The sequence below is a fragment of the Capricornis sumatraensis genome, chromosome 8 (genome assembly GCF_032405125.1).
Source record: "Capricornis sumatraensis isolate serow.1 chromosome 8, serow.2, whole genome shotgun sequence".
NCBI classification, from domain to species: Eukaryota; Metazoa; Chordata; class Mammalia; order Artiodactyla; family Bovidae; genus Capricornis; species Capricornis sumatraensis.
Window position 1 is genome coordinate 70,842,483 of NC_091076.1, and position 26,700 is coordinate 70,869,182.

At 48.9% G+C, this 26,700-nt stretch overlaps 1 protein-coding gene and 1 non-coding gene across 2 annotated transcripts; both read left to right on the top strand.

Moving 5' to 3' along the window:
• Nucleotides 1-1,443: 1,443 nt before the first annotated feature.
• Nucleotides 1,444-14,279, top strand: PIPOX (pipecolic acid and sarcosine oxidase). The gene is made up of 8 exons (XM_068977848.1): nucleotides 1,444-1,618; nucleotides 2,866-3,014; nucleotides 10,701-10,914; nucleotides 11,198-11,380; nucleotides 11,935-12,087; nucleotides 12,475-12,633; nucleotides 13,221-13,296; nucleotides 13,591-14,279. Exons 1-8 carry the CDS (start codon nucleotides 1,505-1,507, stop codon nucleotides 13,719-13,721), a joined length of 1,179 nt encoding a protein of 392 aa, XP_068833949.1. The 5' UTR covers nucleotides 1,444-1,504; the 3' UTR covers nucleotides 13,722-14,279.
• Nucleotides 14,280-18,615: 4,336 nt separating this feature from the next.
• On the top strand, nucleotides 18,616-18,688 carry TRNAV-CAC (transfer RNA valine (anticodon CAC)). The gene has a single exon. It is a non-coding gene; the product is annotated as a tRNA-Val (tRNA).
• The last annotated feature ends 8,012 nt before the right edge of the window (nucleotides 18,689-26,700 follow it).

The following is a 26,700-nucleotide window of genomic DNA, read 5'->3' on the forward strand; positions in this document are numbered from 1 at the left end:
TTTTCTAAAGAAACTATTTATTTATTTGTTTTTGGCTGCACTGGGTCTTTGTTGCTGCACGTGGGCTTTCTCTAGTTGTGGTGCACGGGCTTCTCATTGCAGTGGCTTCTCTTATTGCGAAGCACGGGCTCTAGAGCATGGGCTTAGTAGCTGCTCTGGGGCATGTGGGATCTTCCTGGACCAAGGATCGAACCAGTGTCCCCTGCATTGGCAAGGGGATTCTTAATCACTAGGCCAGCAGGGAAATCCCAAGATTGCTTCACTCTTATGTCTGTCTCTCCATGTAGTCTCAGGGCCTCTCCATGTGGTCTCTCCAACAGGATGGTTGGACTAACATGGAGGATCCAAGAAGCTGCGTTTAAGGCCTGGGCCGGAAAGTGTCCCCGTGTCACTTCCTCTATATCCTACGGGTCAAGCGGTCACAGAGCCTGTGATGGGAAGAGTGACCAAGAAGTGGGGACCATCTTTAATGTGCCAAAAGTGGGGATAAAAATATCAATATTTACATCTAGGGCTGTGAGGATTAAACTAGATAATGCATGCAGAGGCTGATTCACCGTGAAGCTAATGAAACTTCAGCCATGGGGCTCCTTAATTGCACGATCTTTTCCAAGTCTTAGGAACTAATTTTGTATTCACAATTTTTCCTTTCCTTTTCTTCAAGAGTCCCCCCGAATTGTATAAGAATTAGGCCCTACACAGTCTGGCTGTGTCCCAAATGCATTTAGCATACTGCCTGGCACAGAGGGAGCCCTCACTCCAGGGCCCGTCATGTCCTAGGCTAGTGCCTGGTCCCCTTCTGTGTCTCCAGAGAAAGCTCTTCCTTTTACTCTGTCCTTTCCATTTGTTCAGGATCATTTCCCCTTCTCCTTTTTAAAAGACGCAAGTCAGACATGCTGAGAATAATTTCATAATCACAAACCTGCCCTTCCAATTGGCCCCTGAGCCTACCCCCTGACCTCACCACCCACCAGGGAGGTGGGTCTTACCCTGGGCATCGTGCCAAGTTCTTAGCCAGGCCCTCTAGAGTCTCCAAAGGAAATCAGGCTGGAGAGTGGGAAGACAGCAGGGGGAGGCAGCAGTCCCAGTGCCCGGCTGGGTCTAGGAGGCATTGAAATTCCAGGGCCGGAGTCCTGAGACAAAGATCGTAATGAGACAGGAAGGTGGCATAGGAAGGAGTCCATTTGCATGACAATAATTGAGCCAAGAATAGAAAGCTAGAGGGATGCAACGGGTGAGGCTGGCAGCTGAGCCGGGCTAAACCTCACAAATCAGACTCCCCAGCTCTGCTTTGCAGGGGAGGCGGGGGCTGAGCACGGTGCCAGGCTTTGGGGGTTGGGAGGAGCGGGGCGAAGGCCAGGGCCCAGGGGACTGTGGGAATGCTGACCAGGTTGGACTTTGCTTTACTCCTCCTCCTTGGGGCTGGAGCCTGCCTCCACCGGCCCTCTCTGATCGCTGAGGTCTCTGTGGTCTCTGAGGCTGTAGGGCTAATTCAGCAGGCAGGATGGCTGCTCAGAGGGAGCTCTATGACGCCATTGTGATCGGGGCAGGCATCCAGGGCTGCTTCACGGCATACCACCTGGCCAAACACAGCAAGAAAATCCTCCTGCTGGAGCAGGTACCGTGTCCCCTCTACACTCCTGACCTCAGGGACAGTCCCTTTCTCCTCCCCCCCACCCCCCAACCCCCAGAGGCTTTTCTGGAGCCAGCAGGCGGTGGGGTGGAGGACCTGATCATCACAAATCAAAGGGCCTGGTCATCACAAATTCTGTGCTGTGTGAAGCTTAGCTGTCTGGTGTGTTTCATCGACAATGCAAAGACAGTTCCACCCTCCCTAAGACCTGCTTTGGGTTTCTAGGCACATTTCTTCCTTTTGCTGCCTCCCAGATCCTGTCCTTGACCAACAAGTGTCCCAGGCCCCATTCTCTACCTTCTACCTACCCAGGATCCTCTGTGCCAAAATGGCTGCTCTGACCCAGAAAAGTAATCAGTTCTGCTTTGGGTAACCTTAAGCAGAGGTAATTCTGCCTGGAGGCAAAGGCTGATTAGTCCGCCTAGGAGGTAGGGTTTGTCCTGGCATATTTCTGGCCCCTTACCCTGCAACCGAGCAGCGGGTCCTGTTTTCTTCTATCAATCACCTCTGGATAATAGCAGTCTCCTTGTTTGATATACAGGAAATGAGGCTTAGGTGTTTTTTTTTTCCTTATAGAAAAGTGACCCCATGAAGTGCAGTCTACTGGCCACTGCCCATGTAGGTAGGCCCTGTATATCCACAGGGTCCTTCCCAGGGCAGATCCACCCAGCCCACCTTCCCAAGGTTTCTACCCTCCCGTTCTACCTGCATCTATCCAGGATGTTTTTGGTTTACTCTTCTTGGTAATGAGCTGGATTGGTTGGAAACCTTCATTTCTCGATCAGTTTTCTCAAAGCCTGAGGGATTCCTGGTCGAACCTCCAAGGAAATACTCTGTCTCTTGTTAAATCCCAAGATAGATCACTTGTCCTGAGCAATCTGAACTACAGAGAAAGAGTCAGCATCAGTTTCCTTGTCCATAAAATGAGGAACCTAGACTAGAAAGATCTCGAATCATCTTTCTAATTCTGCTTCTCCAAGAGTCTAAATGGAGGTTGCAACAGGATGACTGAAGATTAACTCACAGAGGGACTTTGGGATGCGAATGATGTTAGCAAAAAGAAGGCATGAGTTAGAGCTACTGAAGAACTTATCTTCTGAAGCCAAGTCAGTACTTGGCCATAAAGGGAGAAATATTTGAAGGATAAGCACTCCTCATTGACAGCACATGATTAGCCGGCTCCTAAAGGGGAGGGGTGTCAGCTGCAGCTGTCTCTTGTTCTCCATCTCCAGTTCTTTCTCCCGCACTCTCGAGGAAGCTCCCATGGGCAGAGCCGGATCATCCGAAGGGCGTACCCAGAAGATTTCTACACCCAGATGATGGCCGAGTGCTACTCCATGTGGGCCCAGCTGGAGCATGAGGCGGGAACCCAATTATACAGGTTGGGTTGGTGGGGGAGAATTCCTTGAATCCTGGGGCTTGGCACCTGGGGGTGCTTTTACCATAAGAGGGGGTGGTGCCAGGAACACTTGAGGTGCAACAAGGGACACACAGGGTCTCGGAGGTGTTGGATCCATGGAAGCATTCTGCTTGCTGTCACCACGCCACGGGTCCAGCTGGCTCCGGCCAGGCTCTGAGTTCCAGGGCTGGGTTCAGAACATGTGCCCAAGGCTTGCAGAGGTTGTTTGGGGAAAGCTGCTGAAAAGACACTCGGCAGGTGCCCAGAGCTAGAGTGTGTATCTACATTTCCGTGAAGCTGACAGAAGCTCTATCAGGGCAGGGATTGAAATAGAGGAGAAGAACTCTGCTTGATTATTTTTAATTAAAAAAATAATTATTTATTCGGCTGTGTTGGGTCTTAGTTGCATCATACGGGATCTTGCGTTGCTCGTTGCAGCACGTGGACTCTAGTTGAGGCACGCAGGCTCAGTAGTTTTGGTGCATGGATTTAGTTGCTCCCTGGCATGTGGGATCTTAGTTCCTCAATCAGGGATCGAACTCGTGTCTCCGGGATTGCAAGGTGGATTCTCAACCGTTGGACCACCAGGAGTCCCTCTGCTTGATCCTTTATATTCCTACTAGTATCACAACTTTTCATGCTGGGTCCTCACCCTTAGAACAACCCATATAAATCCATTTCATTTTTCTCTGCATACCTCCTCCCATAGGAACAAATGGCGATGCTCCTCAGGCTGCACTGCTTGCCACGGAGGGAGCCTGCAGCTATTTCCATGGGAGCCTGATGCTCCCATGTCTTTTCTGACCCTTAAGATCCGTCCCCCAACCACGACCTTTCAAATACTCATGAGGAAGAAGGCAGACAACCCAGGAGGCAAAGAAAAGTTTTACCACCCGCCATATCATCCTCCCACCTTCTCTATGGCTCTTAACTGAACTTCCTACAGAACCACTGCTCTACCCTACAGGGTGGCAGTTATTTTAATGGCCAGGAACCAAGAGGTTACTGTTCTGTTGCAAAAACACCATTAACTTAAGAACAAAGTGAAATCCATTATGCAAATACAGCTAGGGCAGCTAATTACAGATTGATTCCAGAGGCAGCTAATGCACCCAGCACCCAAATAAAGGAGCATGTCTTGCTGAGGGGTGGCCTGGCAAAGGGACCCCCCTCTCTGTCAGCCATCTGTGAATATTGCTGAGTATCTTGTGCTGAAAGATCTGCCGAGGCCTTGGAGGGCACACTTCATCCCAGAAGACAAGGAGGCAAGTGAGAGATGTTTGGAAAGTGGAATCTTTCAGAGAGGAGACAACTCTGGAGACAGACAGGCTTGCATTTGACTTTGTGCTCCACCTCTTACCAGCTGTGTGACCTTGGAAAAGTTTCTGTACCTCTCTGCACCTCATTTTCTCTTCTAGGGCTTTGTGAGAATTAAACGAGACTCTTACGAAATACTTGGCACTATGCCTAGCACCTTTGAATACAAACATGGCAGTTCCTTCCAGTTATTCTGGGTCAGCTGCGTCCTATCTCCATCGAGTAAGGGGGGAAGAAATGCAGGAGGAGGCAGATGGGATGCAGGAAACATGGACATCAAGGGGAAGGGCTGCTGGAGAGAGGGAAAGGGACCGTTGGATAGGAGACTCATGATCTCACAACCCTCTTTGGCAGGAAGGCAGGAATTTGGAAGGGCTTTGGAATAAGGCAGGCCTGGCTCTAGATATCAGTTCACTCTGACATATTTAGCTGTGTGGTTTGGAGCAAGCTGTCTAACCCCTGTGAGACTCAATTTTCTCATCTGCAAAATAGGGGTAATAATATCTATTTCCTAGGTCTGTTGTGAGGATAAGTATGTAAAGGGTTTAGAATGCTACCCGACAAATCACCATCATCATCATCACTGCATGTTTTAGTGCTTATGATAAGAAGATGGGGGTCCAATGGCTAAGACTCTGTGCGCTCCCAATGCAGAGGACACAGGTTTGATCCCTCGTCAGGGAAGATCTTGTATGCTGTTCAGCCAGAAAAAAACAAAAAGGAAACTAAGGCTGTTCTAAAAGTACCTGATCCATGTTAACTCATTTAATTCTCCCTACAAACTTATGAGAGGGTTGCTACTGACCAGTCAAGAGCTTAACCAGTAATGCAATTCACAGAATTACTCAACTTTTAGTCTAGAGCAGAGTTTGGCAAACTTTCTGTGAATGGCCATATAGTAAGTTTTGCAGGCATTGCAGGCCATATGGTCTCTGTTGCAGCAATTCAGTTCTGCCAGTTACTCAACTCTGCCATTGTGAAAGCAGCCATGAATAAAGTGAAAGTGAGAGTCGCTAAGAGCTGTCCGACTCTTCGTGACCCCACATAGTCTGCCAGGCTCCTCTGTCCATGGAATTCTCCAGGCAAGAATACCAGAGTGGGTTCCATTCCCTTCTCCAGGGGATCTTCCTGATCCGGGATTGAACCCGGGTCTCCTGCACTTCAGGCTGATTCTCTACCATCTGAGCCACCATAATATGAAAACAAATGACCATGGCTGGGTTCCAATAAAACTTTACGGACACGGAAACTTCACATAATTTTCAGCTCATGAAATATTCTTTTGCTTTTCATCAACCATTTAAAAACTTGAAAACCATCTTGGCTGTGGGACAGGCATAAACAGGTGGCAGACCTGATACAGCCCCTGGGTCATATATTGCTGGCTCCTGATTTAGGGGATGACAGAGGATGAGATGGTTGGATGGCACCACCAACTCAAAGGATAAGAGTTTGAGGAAGCTCAGGGAGTTGAAAGGAAGCCTGTTGTACACAAAGAGTCAGACATGACTGAGCAACTGAATTGATAGATTGATTGATTTAGGAAATACCACAGACTACTTACCTTGTCCATCTCTTGTCTCCATACAAGTTCATGCCTAAATTATCCCAGGTCAAAAGGTTGCTCTGTGTGTGCACATGTGCTCAGTTCCTCAGTCATGTCTGACTCTTTGTGACCCCATGGACTGTAGCCATCAGGCTTCTCTGTCCATGGGATTTCCCAGGCAAAGAGTATTGGAGTAGGTTGCCATTTCCTTCTCCAGGGGATCTTCCTGACCCAGGGATCGAACCTGGGTCTCCTGCATTGGCAGGCAGATTCTTTACCAGTGAGCCACGTGTGAGGCCCAGGACATATCCTGAGATATGGGATATGCCATTTCCTTCTCCAGGGGATCTTCCTCACCCAGGGATCGAACCCAGGTCTCCCACATTGCAGGTAGATGCTTTAACCTCTGAGCCACCAGGGAAGCCAGGACATACTCTCGCCCCTCTTAAAAGACTATCTACCCGCTTTCCCTGCAAAAAGACTCTTCCTATGCTTCAAAGCCCCACTTACAGAAAATGAGGAGTGAAGTGAATGTTCTTTGAAAAATCTTTAAAGTTCTTTATAGTGCTAGGTTTTATTATTGTGTTGTGTTGTTATTATTAACAATTTCTTCCTTACGGCCAACCTAATTTACCCAGGCAGGCTAGTTTATTTAGCTCTTTTACTCAGAGCCACGGAACAGATACTTTCCGTTCCAATTCCTTGATCTTTTGTTCCTAATTCTGATTTTCTAAGTGATTCATCAGCTGTGTGGTTTTTATTCTCCTAAGTTCTTCTGGAAGAACTAGCACAATGTCATAATTGAACTGATAGATACAAACATATTTACTTAATGATATTTGATGATGATTGAAAAAAAAAAGCCTTCAGGAGTTGATAGTTAAGGTGGTCGTCCAATTCTTTTCATTCTGTTCTGCCACTTTCAGTGACAGTGGCATACTGAATATGGGTGGGCTCCGGATATTTGCATATACTCCGGGAACAGACAATGACACGTGTCAGATCACAAGGTCTGAGTCTTGTGATGTGTACAGCCAGGATGCTGATACCCAGAGCAAATCCCAGCTCTGTGGCCCATCTCTTTCCTGCCCCCGCCTTCTCCCTTTGAGTCCTACTATCTAGCTCCTGACCCGGGCTGCCCCTGCTTAGCTGACAATATCAGACAAGATCACAGCCGTAGGCAGTACAGCTGCTGGCAGAACCTGGTGGCCCCCTCCGCAGCTGCTGCTTCCCGTGTCTGCAAAGTGTCTGGCTTGTCAGCCACATCCCCTCCCTGGAGCAGTCTTTGTTAACCAATTCCACCTCGGCCCACTGAGCTGAAGATGAAACACCAGGAGCTCCTCGAAAACCAACAAAGACAGCAGCCATTACCAAGTCCTATTGGAGTCCCTTCCCCAAGGTGACTCTCAGAGCTGGCTTGCTGGTACTTTTCACCCAGAGAGGGGGAAGCTGGAGCTTGGAATGGGAGATAGCAGATGCACGGAGAGCTGTCTTCCCCTCCCAATTCCTCCCAGCTCCATCCTGCCTCCTGTCCTATTGTAGTGACTGGTAAAAATCCCTCATCACCAATTCCGTCCATCACTTCTAAGGCTTTAATAGGACCACAGAGAAGTCAAGGGCTTCACTGGTGGCTCAAGCAGTAAAGAATCTGCCTGCAATGAGGGAGACCCAGGTTTGATCCCTGGGTCAGGAAGATCCCCTGGAGAAGGGGATGACTACCCACTCCAGTATTCTTGCCTGGAGAATTCCATGGGCAGATCCTGGCAGGTCACAGTCCATGGAGTCGCAAAGAGTTGGACATGACTGAGCAACTCACACACTCACACACACATACACACACAGAAGTCAACAGGCTGCTGGGAGGAATCTCTTCCTAGCACTGGATCCAGCTAGGGTTGGGAGGAAGGCACAGTTTAGCACCAAATTCTCGGCACTCAGTTGATGGTGTCCTGCGACTTCGGAGGTGAACTGTTTTCAGGGTTCCCTGGCACCCAGCCTCACTTCAAGGTGCCGTCTTTCTAGACCAGCCCTGACTACTCCCTGACTACTCATTTCCTGGTCTTCCTTTTTTTTTTTTTTTGGCCTGTGAGATCTTTGTTCCTTCTCACCCTCTTCCTCCCAAAACTTGGTAGCTGGGATCTGAGCAGAAAAAGAGGAAAGGGAGGCCCAGAGCATGGGGGTGAGAAATTGATGCAGAATGAGCAGACTGTTTATTGGGATCTAGGAAAAGCCATTAAGAAAATAAGCACTTAAATGATTTTCAATCTGCCCGTGGAAGTCATCTATCTTCATACTGGGGGAGAAAAAGCCCGTTCTCCAGTCCCGGTTTTGATTGACTGATTTCCAATTCTCTAAACATTTCCCACAGGAGATTCTCACCTATCTCCCATAATGACAGGCCTTTGCATTTCCAGGCAGTGTTTTACATTTATTTCCGATTTGCTCATAATGGTCAAAAAATCTCTCTCCAATCCAAGGCATTTCTCCAGCAGTGCAGGGTTTCCCTCGGGCCAAATAGCTCAGCTGTGATCCACGGAAAATGAGAATTTCCCAAACGCATCTTCGGACTAGGGGAGGGTCCGGCACCGCAAATTCAGACGGAAAATTTCCCACTGTTAGATCAATATCTGGGCTAAGATATAAATGCCACAGGGGCAGGGAGCTGGAGCAAAATGATTACAATCGGCACAATTACATTCACCGGCAGAATCAGCTCGCTGATTACTCCCAGGGATGGGGTGCTCCCGCTTCAGCCACCACAGGACGGCTTGGGAATTAGAACATCACTCAGCATTTCATAATTTGACAGATTTGCCCGTTGCCTTGGCATGAGTTCATTTCCTCCATGCAGTACATTCCTGTAAGAGGAGTTCTTATTTCAAGGAAGGAAGGAAGGAAAGAAGAAAGAGAGGCAAGAAGAAAGAAAGGCAAGAAGAGAAGAAGAAAAAGAGGGTAAAATGAAGGGAAAGTAAATCTCAGAATATACGAGAGACCAAGGCTGGAACGTTGCAGGCAGAGGTTAAAATATGCTGCTTGCAAATTTCCAGGTCAGGGATCTGATATTATGACTGCTCAGGTGAGAATGAAGCCAGGACTTAAGCAGAATTGTAGCCAGCCACAGCTTCATGGGGTACAAAGGGCTCAAGAACGTATGCTTGGGTGACTTCCTTTTCCTGTTGACCGAGGAGTTTACTAGGCGAGTTTTCATTACCTGAAACCCAATCCGAAGTCCTTCTGGGGCCACAGGAAAAGGACTGTCTGCTGACAGGTGGGGATTTCTACAGCATCTTCCCTCTGCCGAGCTTTGAAGAGGCAGAGGCGCTCAGCACTTTCTCATCAGTGGTGGATGCTGAGTAGGCGGGGGCCATGGCAAATGGATTGGGCACGCTGCGAGGCTCTGTGTACTGACACCGGCCCCAGGGCCTGCTGTGTCCCTACCCCTCCCAATCTTCTCTTTAATCCCCCCAACCAGATAATGTGGGATTTGGAAGCATGTAATATCCATGAGACTCCATTATAGGCTATTACGAGCTTTATATATAGTACCTGGGGGATGTGTCAGGCTGATGCTTGTCACTGTGGCTGCTGGAACCAAGAGGGACTACAGCAGTGGTCCCAAGGGCCAAAGTGACCCTTCTATTGTTTTTATCAGTTTCCACAAAAAGGCAGCTCTGATCTCTGGTGACAGAGAGGTGGAAAGCACTAAACAGAAACGGCTTTCACTCAGAGTAAGAAGCATACAGGGATGTACAGGGAGAAACACAATCACCGAATCACTGAATTAATTCCTGGAGCCCTAAGAGGCTATCTACTGGGGTTTCTGCATGAGGGCACTATTGGCATTTGGGTGGGACTTTCCTGAACATTCCAGGTTTAATATCCCTGGCCCCTGCCCACCAAATGTGAATGACAACCCCTAGGTATTGTGACAAGCAAAAAAACAAAAACAAAAAAGATCCAGGCCATTTCTACACCCTCTCTGATGTGAAATCTCTAATAGTCCAACAGTCATGCATTACAGAAGAGGAATCTGGGGGTTGGCTCAGCAAGCAATCAGAGCAAGGATACAGAGAGGATGCCAGGGCTGGACCTAGAGCCAGATCTCCCAACTTAGGATCCTTTCCACAAAACAAGCAGCCTGAGGAGGAACCAAGAGATAGACACACAGGAAGGGATAAAACATGATACGCCAAGGAAAAGGGACCACGAAAAGAAACAGCAAGGGGTTGGGGAAGGGAAAAGAAATAAAGTTGTTGTTCAGTCACTCAGTTGTGTCCAACTCTTTGAGACCCCATGGACTGCAGCACACCAGGCTTCCCTGTCCTTCACCATCTCCCAGAGCTTGCTCAAACTCAAGTCCATTGAGTCAGTGATGCCATCCAACCATCTCATCCTCTGTTGTCCCCTTGATCTCTGAAGAACAGAGATCAAAACAGTGAGTAGGGTCAGGGAACTGGAGGGAGGGGAAGAAATCTTACCAGATTCATTCAACCTTTACCACTTTATAGGTGTGGCGATAAAAGAGGACTTAGGATCTCTGTCCTCAAGGGCAGGGTGGATCCTGAGGAGGGAAGATGGAGGGACAAGCAAACCAATAGTGACAGCCAAGATCAGACTGAGGGATGGACTGGATACCAGCTCAATACTGGGACTCTCACAACAGAACAGAGATGTCTCTGCCTGTTTTCTGAATGTGAGGCCAGGACTTCCCTGATGCCTGGCCCCGGACCCTTGCTGAAGAATGACAGAGAAGGAAGGGCCCAGATGCAAACTCTCACGTAGGGGTCTTTTTTTCTTTTTAACAGGCAGACTGGACTACTGCTGCTGGGAATGAAGGAGAATCCAGAATTAAAGACAATCCAGGCTACTTTGTCGAGGCAGGGAGTGGAGCACCAGTGTCTTTCATCTGAGGAACTGAAGCAACGTTTCCCCAATATTCGGTTGGCCAGGGGAGAAGTGGGGCTCTTGGAGGTGTCCGGAGGAGTTCTCTATGCTGACAAGGCGCTCAGAGCCCTCCAGGTGACATGGTGGATAGTTAGGGGCCACACAGCTCCTGCTCTGGGCATCCTGGGTCCCCATCAGCCATCCCCTGACCCCTGGCCAGAGGAGCACATTCGCCCTGCTGGTTCTAGTCTTGACTGTGGGGGCAGGGTGATTTTAGATATCCTATTAGGCCTGGACAATACGGGTGAGGAGGTCTAGAGCCTGCCCGCTCTTTTCTGCCCTTAGTGAAGGATTCTTTGTCCACCAGGGTGAACCACATATAAAAATGATTCTTCCTTCCCTGTTCCTGCCCTTTCAGGATGCAATTCGAAAGCTAGGTGGCATAGTGCATGACGGAGAGAAAGCAGTGGAGATAAAACCAGGGCTACCAGTCACGGTGAAAACTACCTCCAGGAGCTACCAAGCCAAGAGCTTGATCATCACGGCAGGTCCTTGGACCAACCGGCTCCTCCGTCCCTTGGGAGCTGAGCTCCCTCTCCAGGTAGGGGGAACTAGAAGCTTGGGAGGTCGTGTTTAAGAAAAGTTGGACCTAGAGGGACTTGAGCTTGAATCTTCTACCTTCCACGTGTTAGTGGATGACTTTGGGCAAGTTCATTCACCTCACTAAACCTCAATTTTATAGCCTGTAAAATGGGGACTAGGGCTGTTGGAGAATTAAATTAAATGATATATATAAAGGCCTTGAGACTTCCCAGGTGGCACAGTGGTAAAGAATAAGCCTACCAATGCCGGAGACTCAGGAGATACGGGTTCAATCCCTGGGTCGGGAAGATTCCCTAGGGAAGGAAATGGCAACCCACTTCAGTATTCTTGCCTGGAGAATCCCATGGACAGAGAATCCTGGGGGGCTATGGTCCATGGGGTCCCAAAGAGTTGGACATGACTGAAACAACTTAGCACGCACACACACAACACAATGTCACATGTAAATGACACGAGAACTGAATGAAACAAAGATGGGTGAGTTGAGCAGGGCATCTGGAGGACCCCAGAATGTTCTCCTTTTCATTTCCCACTTTCTCTTCCTGCTCCAAGACCCTGCGGATCAACGTGTGTTACTGGCAAGAGAAGGTTGCTGGAAGCTACAGTGTGGCCCAGGCCTTTCCATGCTTCGTGGGCCTGGGCTTAAGCCTGGCTCCTCACCACATCTACGGGCTGCCCTCCAGAGAGTATCCAGGGCTGATGAAGGTGAGGGGAGAGGTCCAGAGAAGGCTAACAGGGTCCCATGCAGATTTGGGGCGGCTACCCTAACTTCCCTCTTAATGAGCTCCCTCAGACCCCAGTGAGCAGCAGCAGGAGCCAACTTCACTATTCAGTATGTGCCGCACGAGACTCCCAGCTGTCCTGGGGCCCAGCAAAGGGAGCCCTTCCTTTGTAAACAGAGGGTTAGCCGGGGAACGGATGGCTAGGCAACCTTGTGTGGCAACAAAAAGCATCTGACAGGACTGGGGAAGGCTGGGGTGATGGCTGCGGTGCCTCCTGTGTGCAACCTGCCCGCCACCATCTCCTGCAGGGCTGGGGGTGGTGTGCAGGAAGCCGGCCCTTCCAGCTCAAACTGCTCTGATTGGGAGCCAGGTCTGCTATCACCACGGCAACAATGCAGATCCTGAGGAGCGGGACTGCCCGGCAGCTTTCTCAGACATCCAAGATGTCCACATCCTGAGCGGTTTTGTCAGAGATCACTTACCTGACCTGCAGCCTGAGCCTGCTGTGATGGAGCACTGCATGTACACGGTAAGTGTGGGGGCAGCCGGGCCGGGCCCTCCCACGGCCCTGGGAGCAGGGCAATGGGGCAGACCAGCCTTGCGCGGCTTGGGCCAGACTCGGCCTGACCTCTGACATAGAATGTGACTTGAAACAAATGAGCTCATTTCTGAGGGTCGGCTCGCCTCCACCCGAGAGGGCCCATTAGAGGTTATTCATATTCCTTTTCATTAGGAAACTAGGCTTATGTCTGGCAGTCCTTCACTATGTTTCCCAGAAGAACTCTAAAAGAGTTTTTGGCAAGATGTTCTAGTTGAGCAGGCCTTGGGGACAAAGAGAAGAGACAGATGTCACCAGGGCCGGAGGCATCTTGGCTGAAGTTAGTTTACACACATTAACTGAGCACCTACTGTGTTCATAGCTCTGTATGAGAAGAGACAGATGGACAAATGAGAAAGACCTGTGTACCCCAGGGCACTGGCATGCAGAAAGCACGCCTGTGTCCTGTTCCCATTCTTTCTGGAAAGAAATCCAGCCGAGTCTCCTCCCTTCTGAGCCTGCAGCTCTTCTTCCTCCTTCTATCCTCAAAGGACACAGGTGTGATTGTTTCTTTCTAGAACACCCCCGATGGGCACTTCGTTCTTGATAGACACCCAAAGTACGACAACATTGTCATTGGTGCTGGATTCTCTGGTGAGCCTGAGCGAGGGAAGATGGGGTGCCTTAAAGTTGACCTCAGTGCAAGGCAGAATGGTGTTTTTCATGCTTTAAGCTGATAAGAGAAGGGCCAAAGTCCAGATTGTGAGTGTATAAGGGGGCTGAACGGGGCTGTCAGAGAATAAGGGGTGCTCATGGTGGGAGGCACCTTCTGCCTTTGGGGTGCAACCAGTGGGAATGTTAGCCCTGTCTGGGGACTGTGTAGGGGACTTCCAGGGAGCCCAGCTCTTGTCTATGAGGATGCCTGACCACCTGTTCTCCTTTCCCTAGGGCATGGGTTCAAGTTGTCCCCTGTTGTGGGGAAGATCTTGTACGAATTAAGCATGAAATTAACGCCATCCTATGACTTGACACCTTTTCGAATCAGCCGCTTTCCTAGCCTGGGCAAAGCCCACCTTTGACCCCTGGCCAGCAGCTTTCCTTCTGTGCCCAGGAGTTGGAAATAAAGCTGGGAAAGACATCTAAGAGGAAGAAAGAGGCTGTGGGAGGCTATCCTTTTCTCCTGCCTCTCTTCAGTCCCCCATAAACACCAGCTGATTGAACGTACCTTCTTTCTCTGGCCAGCTCCCCAATCACACACCACTTTTTTGCTTCAGTTCAATCAGATATTCTATAATCACAGAGTGCCAAGGACCTTGGAGGTGGATGTCTCAGTAACGAAGGGGCATAAGGACTGGCTCAGGAGACCAAAGCAACTGTTAAAATTCTCTTCACTGGCACATTTGTTGAATTTCGGATAGATCTGACGAAAGTTGCCTAGGGGAGGGTAAACAAGATGGTCTGTAGACCATTCATGCCCTTGGAGCTCCTTTTCATAAAACTAGAGCCATCCTGTATCACGAACCCCCACAAAATGTGGCTCATCGTGGGTACACAGTAAATGTTTGTTGAAAAAAAAGAATGTGTTGAACAAACATAAGTAAATGACTGCCTTGCATGAAAGCCTGTGGCGGGCTTTATTTTCCATGTGACCTTATTTCTTGCAGAATTTAATTGTCTGAATTAGCACCACAGAATCCATTACCCCAGGACTCCTTAGGGTCTTTATCCCCTCAACGCACCACACCCTCTTTCTCTAGATTCTTTGTCTGGTTCTCATCCTCTCATAAAGACGCTCAACTCCCCAGTCTCTCATTAAGGTGTATTGTCAGGTCTTTATGAAGATGGAGCTGTTCTACCAGAAAGGAAGAGAGAGACACACTCGCTCAGAAACCCTGTTCAATGTTTGAATGTTAAATGTGCCATTTTATTATCATTAGGATTGCTCCCACTTAATGAAACAGCATTAACACCGAGTCGGCTGGCCTCCTTGCACTAATTGCTTTGGAAGGAAACAGGCTCATAACTGCCCCAGGGTGGGTGGAGGGGTGAAAGGTGTAAACAGAGACTCAAGGAAGGCTGAGTGCATTCTGATGAAACCAAAGCAGGAGGATCGCCAGACAGGGGCCCCTAGGACCCAAAAGAATAGGAGTTAACATGCTCTGGGGAGAAAAAACAAAACAAAACAAGACTGGGACTGGGTGGGGTGGAAATGTTCAGAGGAATCCCTGAGGGGGGAGGAGTGGGAAATGAGAATCAGAGTAAAAATATTCTCAAAGGAAAAACAACACAGAGGGAATTACTCTTCAATTGCCGTATGGGCCTAGGCACATGGATTAATGCTGATTTCTCCTGGGAATTATAAAAGCTAGCCAGTTGGAATGGAACACATTTCCAACTCTGCTTTTCGGGTGCTCTCACTTGGTTTCCTGAACCACAGCCTCTAAAAGGGGGAGGGAGGATAATCATATCTGTAAAATGGGAATGATATTACATCTCATGGATCAACCTTGAAGACATAATGCTGAATAAAATCATCCAGACATAAAAGGACAAGCAGTGTATGATTCCACTTGTATGAGCTACGTGTGTGTGTGTGCACGCACGCTCAGTCGCTTCAGTCATGTCTGACTCTGTGACCCTATGGACTGTAGCCCACCAGGCTCCACTGTCCATGGGATGTCCATGCAAGAATACTGGGGTGGGTTGCCATGCCCTCCTTTAGGGGATCTTCTTAATCCAGAGATCAAACCCGAGTCTCTCGTGTCTCCTGCTTTGGCAGGTGGGTTCTTTACCACTAGTACCTCTTGGGAAACTTCTGAGCTACTTAGAGTAGTCAAATTAACAGAAACAGAAGGGGGAATGGTGGTTGCCAGGGGCTGGAGAGAGGAATAAGGAATCATTGTTTAATGAGCACAGAGCTTCAGTTTGGGAAGATGAAAAAGTTCTGGAGATGGATGATGGTGATGTTTGTATAAGACTGTGAATGTATTTAAATGCCACTCAACTGTACACTTAACATGGTTAAGATGGGGGACTTCCCTAGTGGTCCAGTGGCTAAGACTCCAAGCTCGCTAGTGCAGGAGGCCTGTGTTCGATCCTTGGTCAGGGAACTAGACACTGCTTGCTGCAACTAAGAGTTTGCATGTGGCAACTAAAAGATCTGCATGCCTCAGCTAAGACCTGATGCAGCCAAATAAATACTTTAAAAAAATGGTTAAGATAGTATATTGTATGTTATGTATATTTTACCACAATTTTAAAAAGTGGGGCCCTCCCCTGGTGGTCCTGTGGATAAGAATCTACCTGCCAATGCAAGGGACAAGGGTTTGATCCCTGGTCCAGGAACATTCCGCATGCCATGGAGGCAACTAAGCCCGTGTGCCACAGCTACCAAGCCTGTGCTCTAGAACCCGTGTGCTGCAACTGCTGAAGCCTGTGTGCCAAGAACATGTGCTCTGCAACAAGAGAAACCACTGCCATGAGAACTCCATGCACCGCAACAGAGTAGCCCCCACTCACCACAACTTCATTCACACAGCAACGAAGACCCAGCACAACCAAAAATAAGATAATAAACAAAAATGTTTAAAAAGGGGATAGTAATACTGACCAACTCTAAAGGAGTGTGTGAGGATCAAATAAGGTCATTCATTCCACACACAAATATTTGTGGCTTCTGTTCTGTGCCAGGCACTATGCCAGGCATGGTGGATGTATCTATGAATAAAACAATCGATGGCAATCTCTACTCTTGCGGTGTTTACAGCCCAGTGAGAAGACATGTAGCTAATGCTTTCGTGCCTGTGCTCACGCTCAGTCATGTGCAACACTTTGTGACTCCATGGACTGTAGTCCTCCAGGCCCTTCTGTCCATTGAATGTTCTAGGCAAGGATATGGGAGTGGGTTGCCATTTCCTTCTCCAGGGGATCTTCCCCACCCACGGATCGAACCCACGTCTCTTACATCTCCAGTGTTGGCAGGCGGATTCTTTTACCACTGAGCCTCCTGGGAAGCCTATGTAAATAATACATATGAATAGATTGTATTGAACATTAGATGGTGACAAATGTGTTGGGGGAAAAGCAGAGCAGAGTGGGGAAGATAGAGAATGCTGGGGGAAGGCTTGCCCTTTTGGATGGTGGTCAGGGTGAGACTCATTGAGCAGACTTGGAGGAGAGGGAAATGCGTCAGGCAGATACCAGGATGTCTGTAAGAGCACATGGTGAATTGTAAAGCAAGGTATTGTGTTATTACTAAGAGAGAGATGAGGTACAGACAGGGATCAGGGTAAGATCCTGCCAGCTCCCCAGCCAGCAAAGTTGGGGAGAAAGGATGCTGGGGCTCTCTCTCTCCTTGTTCCACGGCTGCCCTCCTCCCTCTGCCTCTGCTTCTCTCAGGGCCATCCTCCTCCCCCAGCCAGCTGCTGCAGCTCCCCTTCCAAAATATCTAGTCTTATTCAGCTTGCTGGTGACAGCGAAAGGAGGGGACCAGTGTCTAGAGGAGGCTGAGAAAGGACAAGTGGGGGACGCTGACAAGCCCTGCCTGAGCTGGCGAAGGCCCTTTACAAATGAGCCAGGGTGTCCTAGAAACAGAGCGCAGGCGGGGGCGGGGGCAGGGGCGCGCGGGTGTGTGTGGGAGGGGTGAGGTCAGGGCAGAGTGGAGAGAAGCAGGAATTGGATAAGAGGAGGCTGGCAACACGCAGGCCAGGGAGGCAGGCGAGCACCTGCAGGGATGTGCACACAGCCCAAGTGGGAGGAACTGAGTATCTCTCATGGGGCGTGGGCTGGGGCCATGGAGGAGAGGAGAGTCTATGGCTATGGAGTAGAGGACTAGCCCTCGTAGATGGGCGCGGAGGGCCAACTTGAGGGTTTTAGTAACACTGAAGGATTTGCCAAGCAGATCTGCCAGCATTATCTCCCTTCCTCCCTTCTGCTTGAGCGTGGCCAGGCATCCACTTTCCGGCAGAAACCCTGCCTATCTTCAAGATGGGAGAAAATCAAAACAAATTGGGCAGGCAGGAAGAGACCTCTGCAAGGGCAACTGGGGTCCACATGAGCTGCAGGGGAGAGATAAGGGCAGCAAAGAGAAAGAGGCCGGCATGGTTGCCAACCAGACTAAGGCAAACAGAGGCAGGCTAAAAATAGGTTGGGGGTGGGGAGGGAGGAGAGGCAGTCCAGAAAAGAAGGGAAAGCACAGGCAATCGATGCCATTGCGACTCTGACCCAATTCTTCATCTCTCAGCCTCACCATCTGAAAAATGAGGAGGTGATGGGGGAAAAGGGAAAGACTGGTACAGAGGGGAGTCAGGGGAAAGTAATTTGAGTCCTGAGACCTAGGCAACTAACTGTGCGGTACAAATTAATAGTACCAATGTGGAAAAGAGAAGGTATGTGGTGTAGTTGATACAAGTGAAAACCTAATTGGAGTTTGGTTGGGTTTTAAACCACGACAAGTTTAAGGTCTTAAGGAGTGTGATTCTAATTCGGACTGAGGTTCACCTGCTTAGAAAGGTAAGCAGGAGAACAAGATGGCGGAGGAGTAGGTGGACATGGAGTGCCTCTCTCTCCACGGATACATCAGGAATACACCTTCAGACACAGAAGTGCACGCAGAACACCAGCTGAGAGCAGACAGGAGTACCCGAACAGTGAAAAAGAATATACAGAACCACACAAAACTCGAGATCAAGCCCTGAGCCTTTGGAGTGGGAGCACTGACTCCAAGACCCTAGACTACCAGAGAACTAACCCTAGGGAGTATCAAATACTGAGAACTCACACAAAAGAAGCCACTTGAATACAAACTCCAGCATCACCCAAACACCAGTAGCACCCTGTGCAGGGCGCCTCAACTAGACAACAAACAAAAATAGAAAGATAAGAGGAGGCAATAAGGATGAGCTAATACAGGGACAGTAGGCTGGAGTGACTTGACGCTTGCATTTTACTTCTCAAAAGAGTGATTAAAAGACTTCCCTGGTGGTCCAGTGGTTAAGACTCTGTTGTCACAATGCAGGGGGCCCAGGTTCAATCCCTGGTCAGAGAAATAGATCCAACATGCCGAAACTAAGAGTTTGCATATCACAACAAAGATTGAAGATCCCATGGGTACCAACTAAAACCTGGTGCAGTTAAATAATTTCTTTTTTTCTAAAAGAGTGAGTAAAGAGAATTTGGTTATTGGATATTCTATTTCAATGATGGGCTTCCTCTTGCTTGCAGCAAGAGGGATTTAGGTTAGACCTCAGGAAATCCACCCAATCACTAAATAAACAGATTTGTGAGATATTAAAACATGTATATAAGCACTGTTAGGGTTTTCTTTCCTTGGAAATCTTTAGAAATAAGAAGTCCATCTATTTGGGCCTGTATAGTCTTACCTGATGGGCTTCCCAGGGGGCTCAGTGGTGAAGAACCCATCTGCCAATGCAGGAGACTTAGGAGACATGGGTTCGATCCCTGGGTTGGGAAGATCCCCTGGAGCAGGAAATGGCAACACACTCCAGTATTCTTGCCTGGAAAATTCCATGGACAGAGACGCCTGACAGGCTATCGTCCATGGAGTCCCAAGAGTCAGACACGACTGAGTGACTGAGCACATACACAATCTTGCTTGAAGGCCAGAACCTCCCAACAAGCCTCAGGAAGACTTGTGGCTAGAAAACAGGTAGAGTCTGAAATGAGATTCTGGGCAGGGCAAATGAATGTAAGCTCCTGAGGGGAGAGGGGAGGCAGAAGGCGGGCTGGATCTGTCAGGCAGGAAGAGGCAGCGGGGACAAGGGGCAGGATTCTAACATGCAGGCCCCAGTGGCATTTACATAACTTTGAATAATGAATAAGCCCAGCTCTGGGGCTCCAAGTCAGTGTGTTCATCTGCATCTTTATTAGGCTTTATAAATGATTCAGCTCCCTACCCCTTCCCCCCTGCCCCTGCCCAGCCTGCCCCAAGCATCAGGGTAGTTGATTGCTCATTATTTTAGACTAGGTTTGTTTCACCAACAGTCAGTGAGGCATGGAGCAGGGGGACACAGGAGGGAGGAAGAAATCTGAAAGGCGGGGCAGAGTGGAGGGGCAGGGTGGGTGAGCAGAGGCAGGAAGATGGCTATGAATATCGATGTGGGCATAATTCTCTAAAATGCTCCTGAGGCCAACATCTTCAGGAGAGAAAGGTTTCTTAGACTCCCCCAGAAGTGCTGGGTTCAAGTCCCACTCAGTCCCCAGTTTCCCTTACATCTGCTGCCAAACCCCCAGCAGGCTTCTCTCTCAGCTCCAATGCAGCACAGAGCCACTTGAGCAGCCAAATGAGAACTGCCCCTAGGGAATTCTCACTTTTTCCTGAGGCAGGAATTTTGCTATTTTCACACACACACAAAATCTGCTATGCTTGCAAGGCAAGAACAGACACCAGGCATATTAGGAGAGAAAGTGATAGGAACAGGCCTACATGGTACGTGAATCAGTAGAGAAAAGGAATTCTTGTGTCCATTGAGAGTTGGAGCCCACCTGGAAAGAGGAGCCTGGAAAAGACACACCTCCAGTTTAGGCATGTGAATGCCAACTGCTCTGGTCTATTGGCTGGAGGTGGGAGAAGGAATTGGCAGGAAACTGGTCGTGGGAAAGGTAAAGCATTTCTCAACCCTGGCTGCACATTAAGAGAGCTTTAAAAAATATGATGTTTGGGCCCCACCCAAGGCCAATTAAATCAGAATCCCCAAGAGAGAAGGCCCTGGGCACAGGACTAGTTCTTAAAAAGCTCCTCAATGTTGTTTGAATCCTGATTTTTCCGGTAGTCACATATGAATGTGAGATTTGGACCATAAAGAAGGCTGAGTGCTGAAGAATTGATGCTTTTGAACTGTGGTGCTGGAGAAGACTCTTGAGAGTCCCTTGGACAGCAAGGAGATCAAACCAGTCAATCCTAAAGGAAATCAACCCTGAATATTCATTGGAAGGACTGATGCTGAAGCTGAAACTTCAATAATTTCACCACCTGATGCTTAGAACTGACTCATTGGAAAAGACCCTAGTGATGGGAAAGACTGAGGGCAGGAGGAGAAGAGGGTGACAGAGGAGGAGATGGTTGGATGGCATCACTTACTCAATGGACATGAGTTTGAGCAAACTCTGGGAGATAGTGAAAGACAGGGAAGGCTGGTGTGCTGCAGTTCATGTGGTCGCAGATAGACACAACTGAGTGACTGAGCAACAACTTTATATATATACACATATAATTATATATAAATTAATTATACATATAAATAATATATGACTAATATAATTAGTAATATGTACAATCAGGAAAATGTAAACATTGATTGGATATTTGGTACTAAGGAATTACTGATAACTTTTTAATGGCATGATAAGAGTATTGTGGTTACATTTTAAGGAGTCATTTTCTTTTTCTCTAAGGGAGAGACACTAAACAAATATCTTCCATAGGTGTATGTGTGTGTGTGTGCATGTGTGCTCAGTCACAAAGTGATATATCTGAAAAGTGAAAGTGTTAGTCGTTCAGTAATGTCTGATTCTTTTCTATCTCATGGCCTGTAGCCCTCTAGGTTCCTCTGTCCATGGAATTCTCCAGGCAAGAATACTGGAGTGGGTAGCCATTCCCTTCTCCAGGGGATCTTCCCAACCCAGGGATTGAACCCAAGACTCCTGCATTGCAAGCAGATTCTTTACCATCTGAGCCACTAGGGAAACATATGATATATCTGGGGTCTGCTTTAAAATAATCCAAGGGTTTAGATGAAGCAAGATTCATTCCTTGTTGAAAACTGTTGAAGCCCTTTGATAGATAAGGCTCATTATACTATGTTTTTCACTGTATACAAAATAAAAACAGTTCTGTGAGCGTTTCTAACATACAGCAAGGTGAGAACCACAGAGTCAGGCACTCAGCAGGATGGGGGCCACCATGACACCTCAGTGGCATGACCAGCTTTAAAGGAGACTATGTTTGTGGGACCCTAAATGACAGGTAAGAGCTGTGTTCTCCATAGTCCTATTCTTCAGGCAGAGTCACAGGGACCACTTGGGGGGAACCATAGCTGGCAGTTAGAGATGCACTGGGGTGTCCAAGAGCTCTGGCTTTTCCTCCAGGCCAGCACAGCTTCTGGAGACTCGGAGTCCCTCTAAACTCTGAGCATCAGGCCAGGAGGTTGGACCAAAGGGTGTCTGAGGCACACAGAGCAAGCCATCAATCCAACTCTTCTCTTTCAGTCCTTGCCCTCTCTTGATTGACTCCACAGGAGCCAGACCCCAGTTTCAGCCAGCAACCCCGCTGCCCTCCCCGCCCCACACCAGCCGTCACCATTGCTTCCCAGCGCTGTCACTCCCCCGACGGGCTCATCTGCCTCATCTGTCAGGGAACATTAGCCCAGCAGACTTCATCAAGGACGTGAGGGGAGGCTGAACACAGGGGAGGCTGAACACCAGTGCGCAGAAGTACGGGACCCTGGGCAGCCATCCCCAAGCGGCTGCCGGCGGAACTGTCTGAGCTGCTGAGAGATTCGTGGGTAGCTTGATCTTATTTGCATATCACTTCTTCAACGAACACATTCACAAGAAACCCAGATTCTCAGTTTTCTACTTTCCCCGACAGGTTGGCTCTCCTCACACTTGTCCCTGACAGGGACCAACCATTCCCACGTTCTCCATATGCTCTTGGGAAATAACTTACCTTGGCTTGGAGCAAGGTATTTCCCTGACCCCTGCCCCGCCCTGCCCTGCCCTCGCCCCGCCCATGCCCCGCCCCGTTCTCGACCCTGCCCCGCCCTCGCCCCGCCCCCACTTCCACCAGCAGAACCACCAGCTCGACCGTCGCTCTCAGCTTGGGGCTCTCTCTTCTCCGCTCCATTACCTTCCCCTGATGGCCTCTAGGGGCTGGGGAAGGGAGAGAGTTGGAGGGGGTCTATTTAAGAGATTTTTGGAATCTGTGCCTGCGCATCACCCGCTGCCATGAGTTATTTCAGCGCCGATGTTTGTCTCAAGCTGATTATTCCAGCCCGAGAACAGGTGGAGCAGCCTGCGGTGGCTTATTCGTCAGCCAAGGCCATCTGTTCCCAACAAGCTGAGATTTGTAGCTGATTTCTACTGGGGAGCAAGGAGTGGGGGCAGGGAGGGAGACGAAGATCACCTCCGAGCCCCAGGAGACTTACTCCTCCCAGACCTTCTGTGAGGTCTCAACCCCCTAGTCCTCCCCTTCTAAAACCAATACCTTCTCGTTTTTCTCAGAGAACTCACCTGACACTTGACTCTGAAATAGCGAAAATACTTTCTTCTTAAGGGGCTAAACCTTCTTCGATGGAGTCAGGTATGAGAAGCAGGAATCCATTAACCGGGCACAGTCTGGCCATTGAGTCATGTCCATCCTTACAGATCTTTTTTTTTTTAATATGTAACTGAGACACAAATATCCTAAATGACCTTTTTGATTCTTGGCTTCTCACCCCACTCCATCACTGGTCCCTGCATCAACACGTGTCTCCTTGTCTAAACCTGTCACCTGCAGGGCTTCAGGCAGCATGGGAGGCTATGTCTGGAGGCTCTTCTCACCCCTCCCCCGCTGCTCCTCTTCCCTAAATACCCTGTTCAAGTTCCACCCTCCAATCTGTTCCTCTTCCAGCTTCCACTCGCAGCCATGCCAAGAGATGCCTGCTGCTTTAAGAATGGCTTTCCCTGAGCAAGGGAGCTAAGCAGTTTCTAAGCAGCTTTGCCACATGGTTTACCCTCCACGGCTACTATTTCTATCTATGCAGTGCTGGGAAAGACATTCCTCTTAAGAGTCACACTAATATGACTAATTGGGGGCCTTCTTTGGTTTCTGACACATACACATCTGTACTGACTTAAAAGAGAAATTGTATGAAAACTTTTATTTCAAGCACAGAGACTTCATCTAGAATCCCACGTGCCCAAATAAAGCTATTTCTAGTTTTCAGAAGTCTCATCTAATATTTATCTGTGTTTTCACATGTACTTTTGTCATGTGGACATGTTCCCTTAGAAACTCATTCACAGAGCTTCAGAGTGCCTCACTACTCAGTTGGTTTTCTAGGCTTATTTTGCCAGTTTGAGGGAGCAGGAGCTCCTTTTCTGCTATTAAATCCTGCCCAATGGCAGAGTATATGGTCCACTGGAAGGACCAGCCTCCACAGATGAGCTGCTGGACATGCAAAGGCAGATCATGGCCCTGTGCTTCTAGTGCACAACCTTCCAGGGCACTGCCATTCACTAGGGTCAATCCCCCTGCTCTCCAGAGGATGGCAGGGGCCAGAAGCAGCCCTTAAGCAAGGATGCCAACCTGCAACTGATGCCAGTTCCCAGGATTAAATATGAGTCACGAGGCTTATTTCATCACATACAGTTTTATATTTGCCTGGTTATCAGTTGTTGACCTGTCTTTCAAAGAGGTAATATTTCTAAAGCTACTGGCTGTGTTCCCATACCAGGATTTTTTTTTTTTCCCCACTTTCAAATTCCCTAGTGTCCTCTCTTCCCCAAATCCATTTGCTTCTTTTTCTAATCCAGTTAGATCATATAGATGTGGAATAAAACATATAAAAATTTATTAAAATGTGGAAACTCTTTGACTCTTAAACCACCTCAAATATAATTTGCCTGGGTAATGTCAAAACTTAATATCTTTTTTGCGGTTTTTTTCCGTAAAGCTGTCATAGCTGGCTTTTGATATCTAAAGCAAATTCTATATGCACATTTAAGTATTCCTCTGGGAGATTTATGTCACTGACTTCAATTGCGAAGCACACATCCTTTTTGGAATCTCCGTCATGTATATGACCCATCACTGGCGCTTATGCTACAGAAGGCTCGATTTCTCTGTAAAATTCCTTCTAAATAAACCTGGCATCCTTGTTAACTCCAAAATGGCTATTGCTCTGAAAATCACTCCTCCCAGATGGAATCCCAGAGAATGGTCTGGATTGTTCCATTGTACTGTAATGAAATTAGATTGAGGTGCCTAGAGATTCAAATATGCATTCCAGGCCATGTGGAACATCGTTGGCACCGTGTTCTTGAAGCACAAATGTGATCACACATGGGGGATGCTCTGAGAATTGTAAGGAGCAACACAAATGTGAGGTTGACATTTCCCCACCCCCACCTCCCCAAATTGTCAGAAAGTGCTTCCTTCCTAAGGGCAGGCCTTGGTGAATACCAGGCACACAGCTACTTGAGAGGAGGATCGTGACAGCAGTTCTTGGTTTTCTCGCTTCTCCCTTTATCCTCTGACAAGGCCAGAGTAGCTCGGGATGCCTGGCCAGTTGCTGCAGCCAAGCTGAGATCCCTGCTAGGACAGACGTCACCCTCCCTGAGCCTGTTTCCTCAGGGGAAGGACACTTTACGGAGCTGTGACAAAGGTTAAGGGCGATTATGAAGTGCTTAACTACTGGGGACATAGTGCTCACGATGGTTATATTGGTTGAGCCCTCCTCATCCTCCGCAACACTCCTGACAGGTGAGGCTGGGCTACATCAGCCTCAGTTCCCGCCGAGGATTTCCAGAAGCCCTTAAAAGGGTGGAAAACAGTACTATCGGGTTGCTGAGCGAGGGAACCGGTCCTTAGGCTTCTGGAACCCTTCAAGGGCATCGCTGACTGGCTCGGTCCTCTCATTGGCCCCTTAAAGGGCGTGGCTTTCGGAAAAGGGGCGGGGGAACCTCCAGACGGGGGCAGAGCCAGAGGTCTCAGGCTCCCGAGGCCGGGGTAATACAAATAAAATTTGTATATACTAATATTCCCAGGTTCGCCGTGAACCTGGTGGGTGCCAGCCTGGACGCGCAGAACCCCCCATTAGAAAGGAAAAGAAATGAAGAGGACGCGGAGGCGCATCTGGGCTGCTGAACGGAACCAAGCCCAGACAGCCCTCGCGCTGGGGGAAGACATCTGTCCCCACCCCGCGGGTCTCGAGGCCCCACTAGCGCTACCCGTTGGTTCCTCTGGCCCCACACTGCAGGTGATGAAGAGGTGGGAGTGAGGTTCTGTTGGCAGCATTGAGGGGTTCTGTACGAACCTAGGAGCCAAAAGCTTCTTGCCAGTTAGTCCACCTTGTTTTACAGATGGAGAAACTGAGGTTCAAGAGGTCAAGGCCTTTCTCCAAGGTCTCAGTGCTGGTGGCAGAAGCGTTCAGTTTAGCACTGGTTTTGTTTTCATGAGGGTCTGTGAACACCACTCTGTAGGTAAAGAAAAGCAGTAACCCCAAATGCAGCAGAACTTTGTATATTACCAAGCATCAGCCTGGAGGACGTAGAAAAGACTTCCTGGGGAAAAATGAAAGGCATTGGGGTGGCAGCCAGTGGCAGGAGCAGGCAATGACAAATTATCATAGGCTGGTCTGCAGTAGGTTGCTATATAAGAGGTGATGAAATGTTACAACTTCCCTGAGAACCAGCTCAGAGGAAATGAAAGTGGAACGGAAAGCATAAAGGTTAGATTTAAGGCAGCACTTTCTCCCAGGGGTGATAATGGGCCGCTTTGTTCAGTGACCAGAGAAAGCTGTGGACTCGTCCTGTCTCTCCCACTTCTGAGGCCTTTGGGAATCCATCTTCCTCCTGTCCCATGTGGGCCTGCTTGGAGGACAGGAAGGAATGATTGACTTTGAAAAGTCCCCATCACTCAGGTAGGAGGTCCTTCCCCCATGAGCCTCTTGGGCTCTTTGCTGAGGGGGAGGACAGCAGACGCAGGCTCCAGGGCCCTGCGGGGGGGAGGGGGGAGGAAGCAGCAGTCATGGCATCTCTTGCAACATACTCCCTGCCAAATTGATTCAAATTGGCTTGGGTATGAACATATGATTAAAGGAGCGGCGCGATTCATTTATCAGGAGAGATTAAAGAGCGGCATCTGCGCAGCCTAGCTGGGGGACAATTAAGGAGCAAATCGTTAAGTGTCTGTGCCACCAGGCATGGGGGCGGGGCCTGGGGGAAGGACAACAGGGATGTCTGCCAAGAGGACACAAGACAAAAGGAGGTGGTTGGGGAATCACCACGTGCTGCTGTTGTCTCTGGGCACAGACTGGGCACCATGGGGAGGCTCAT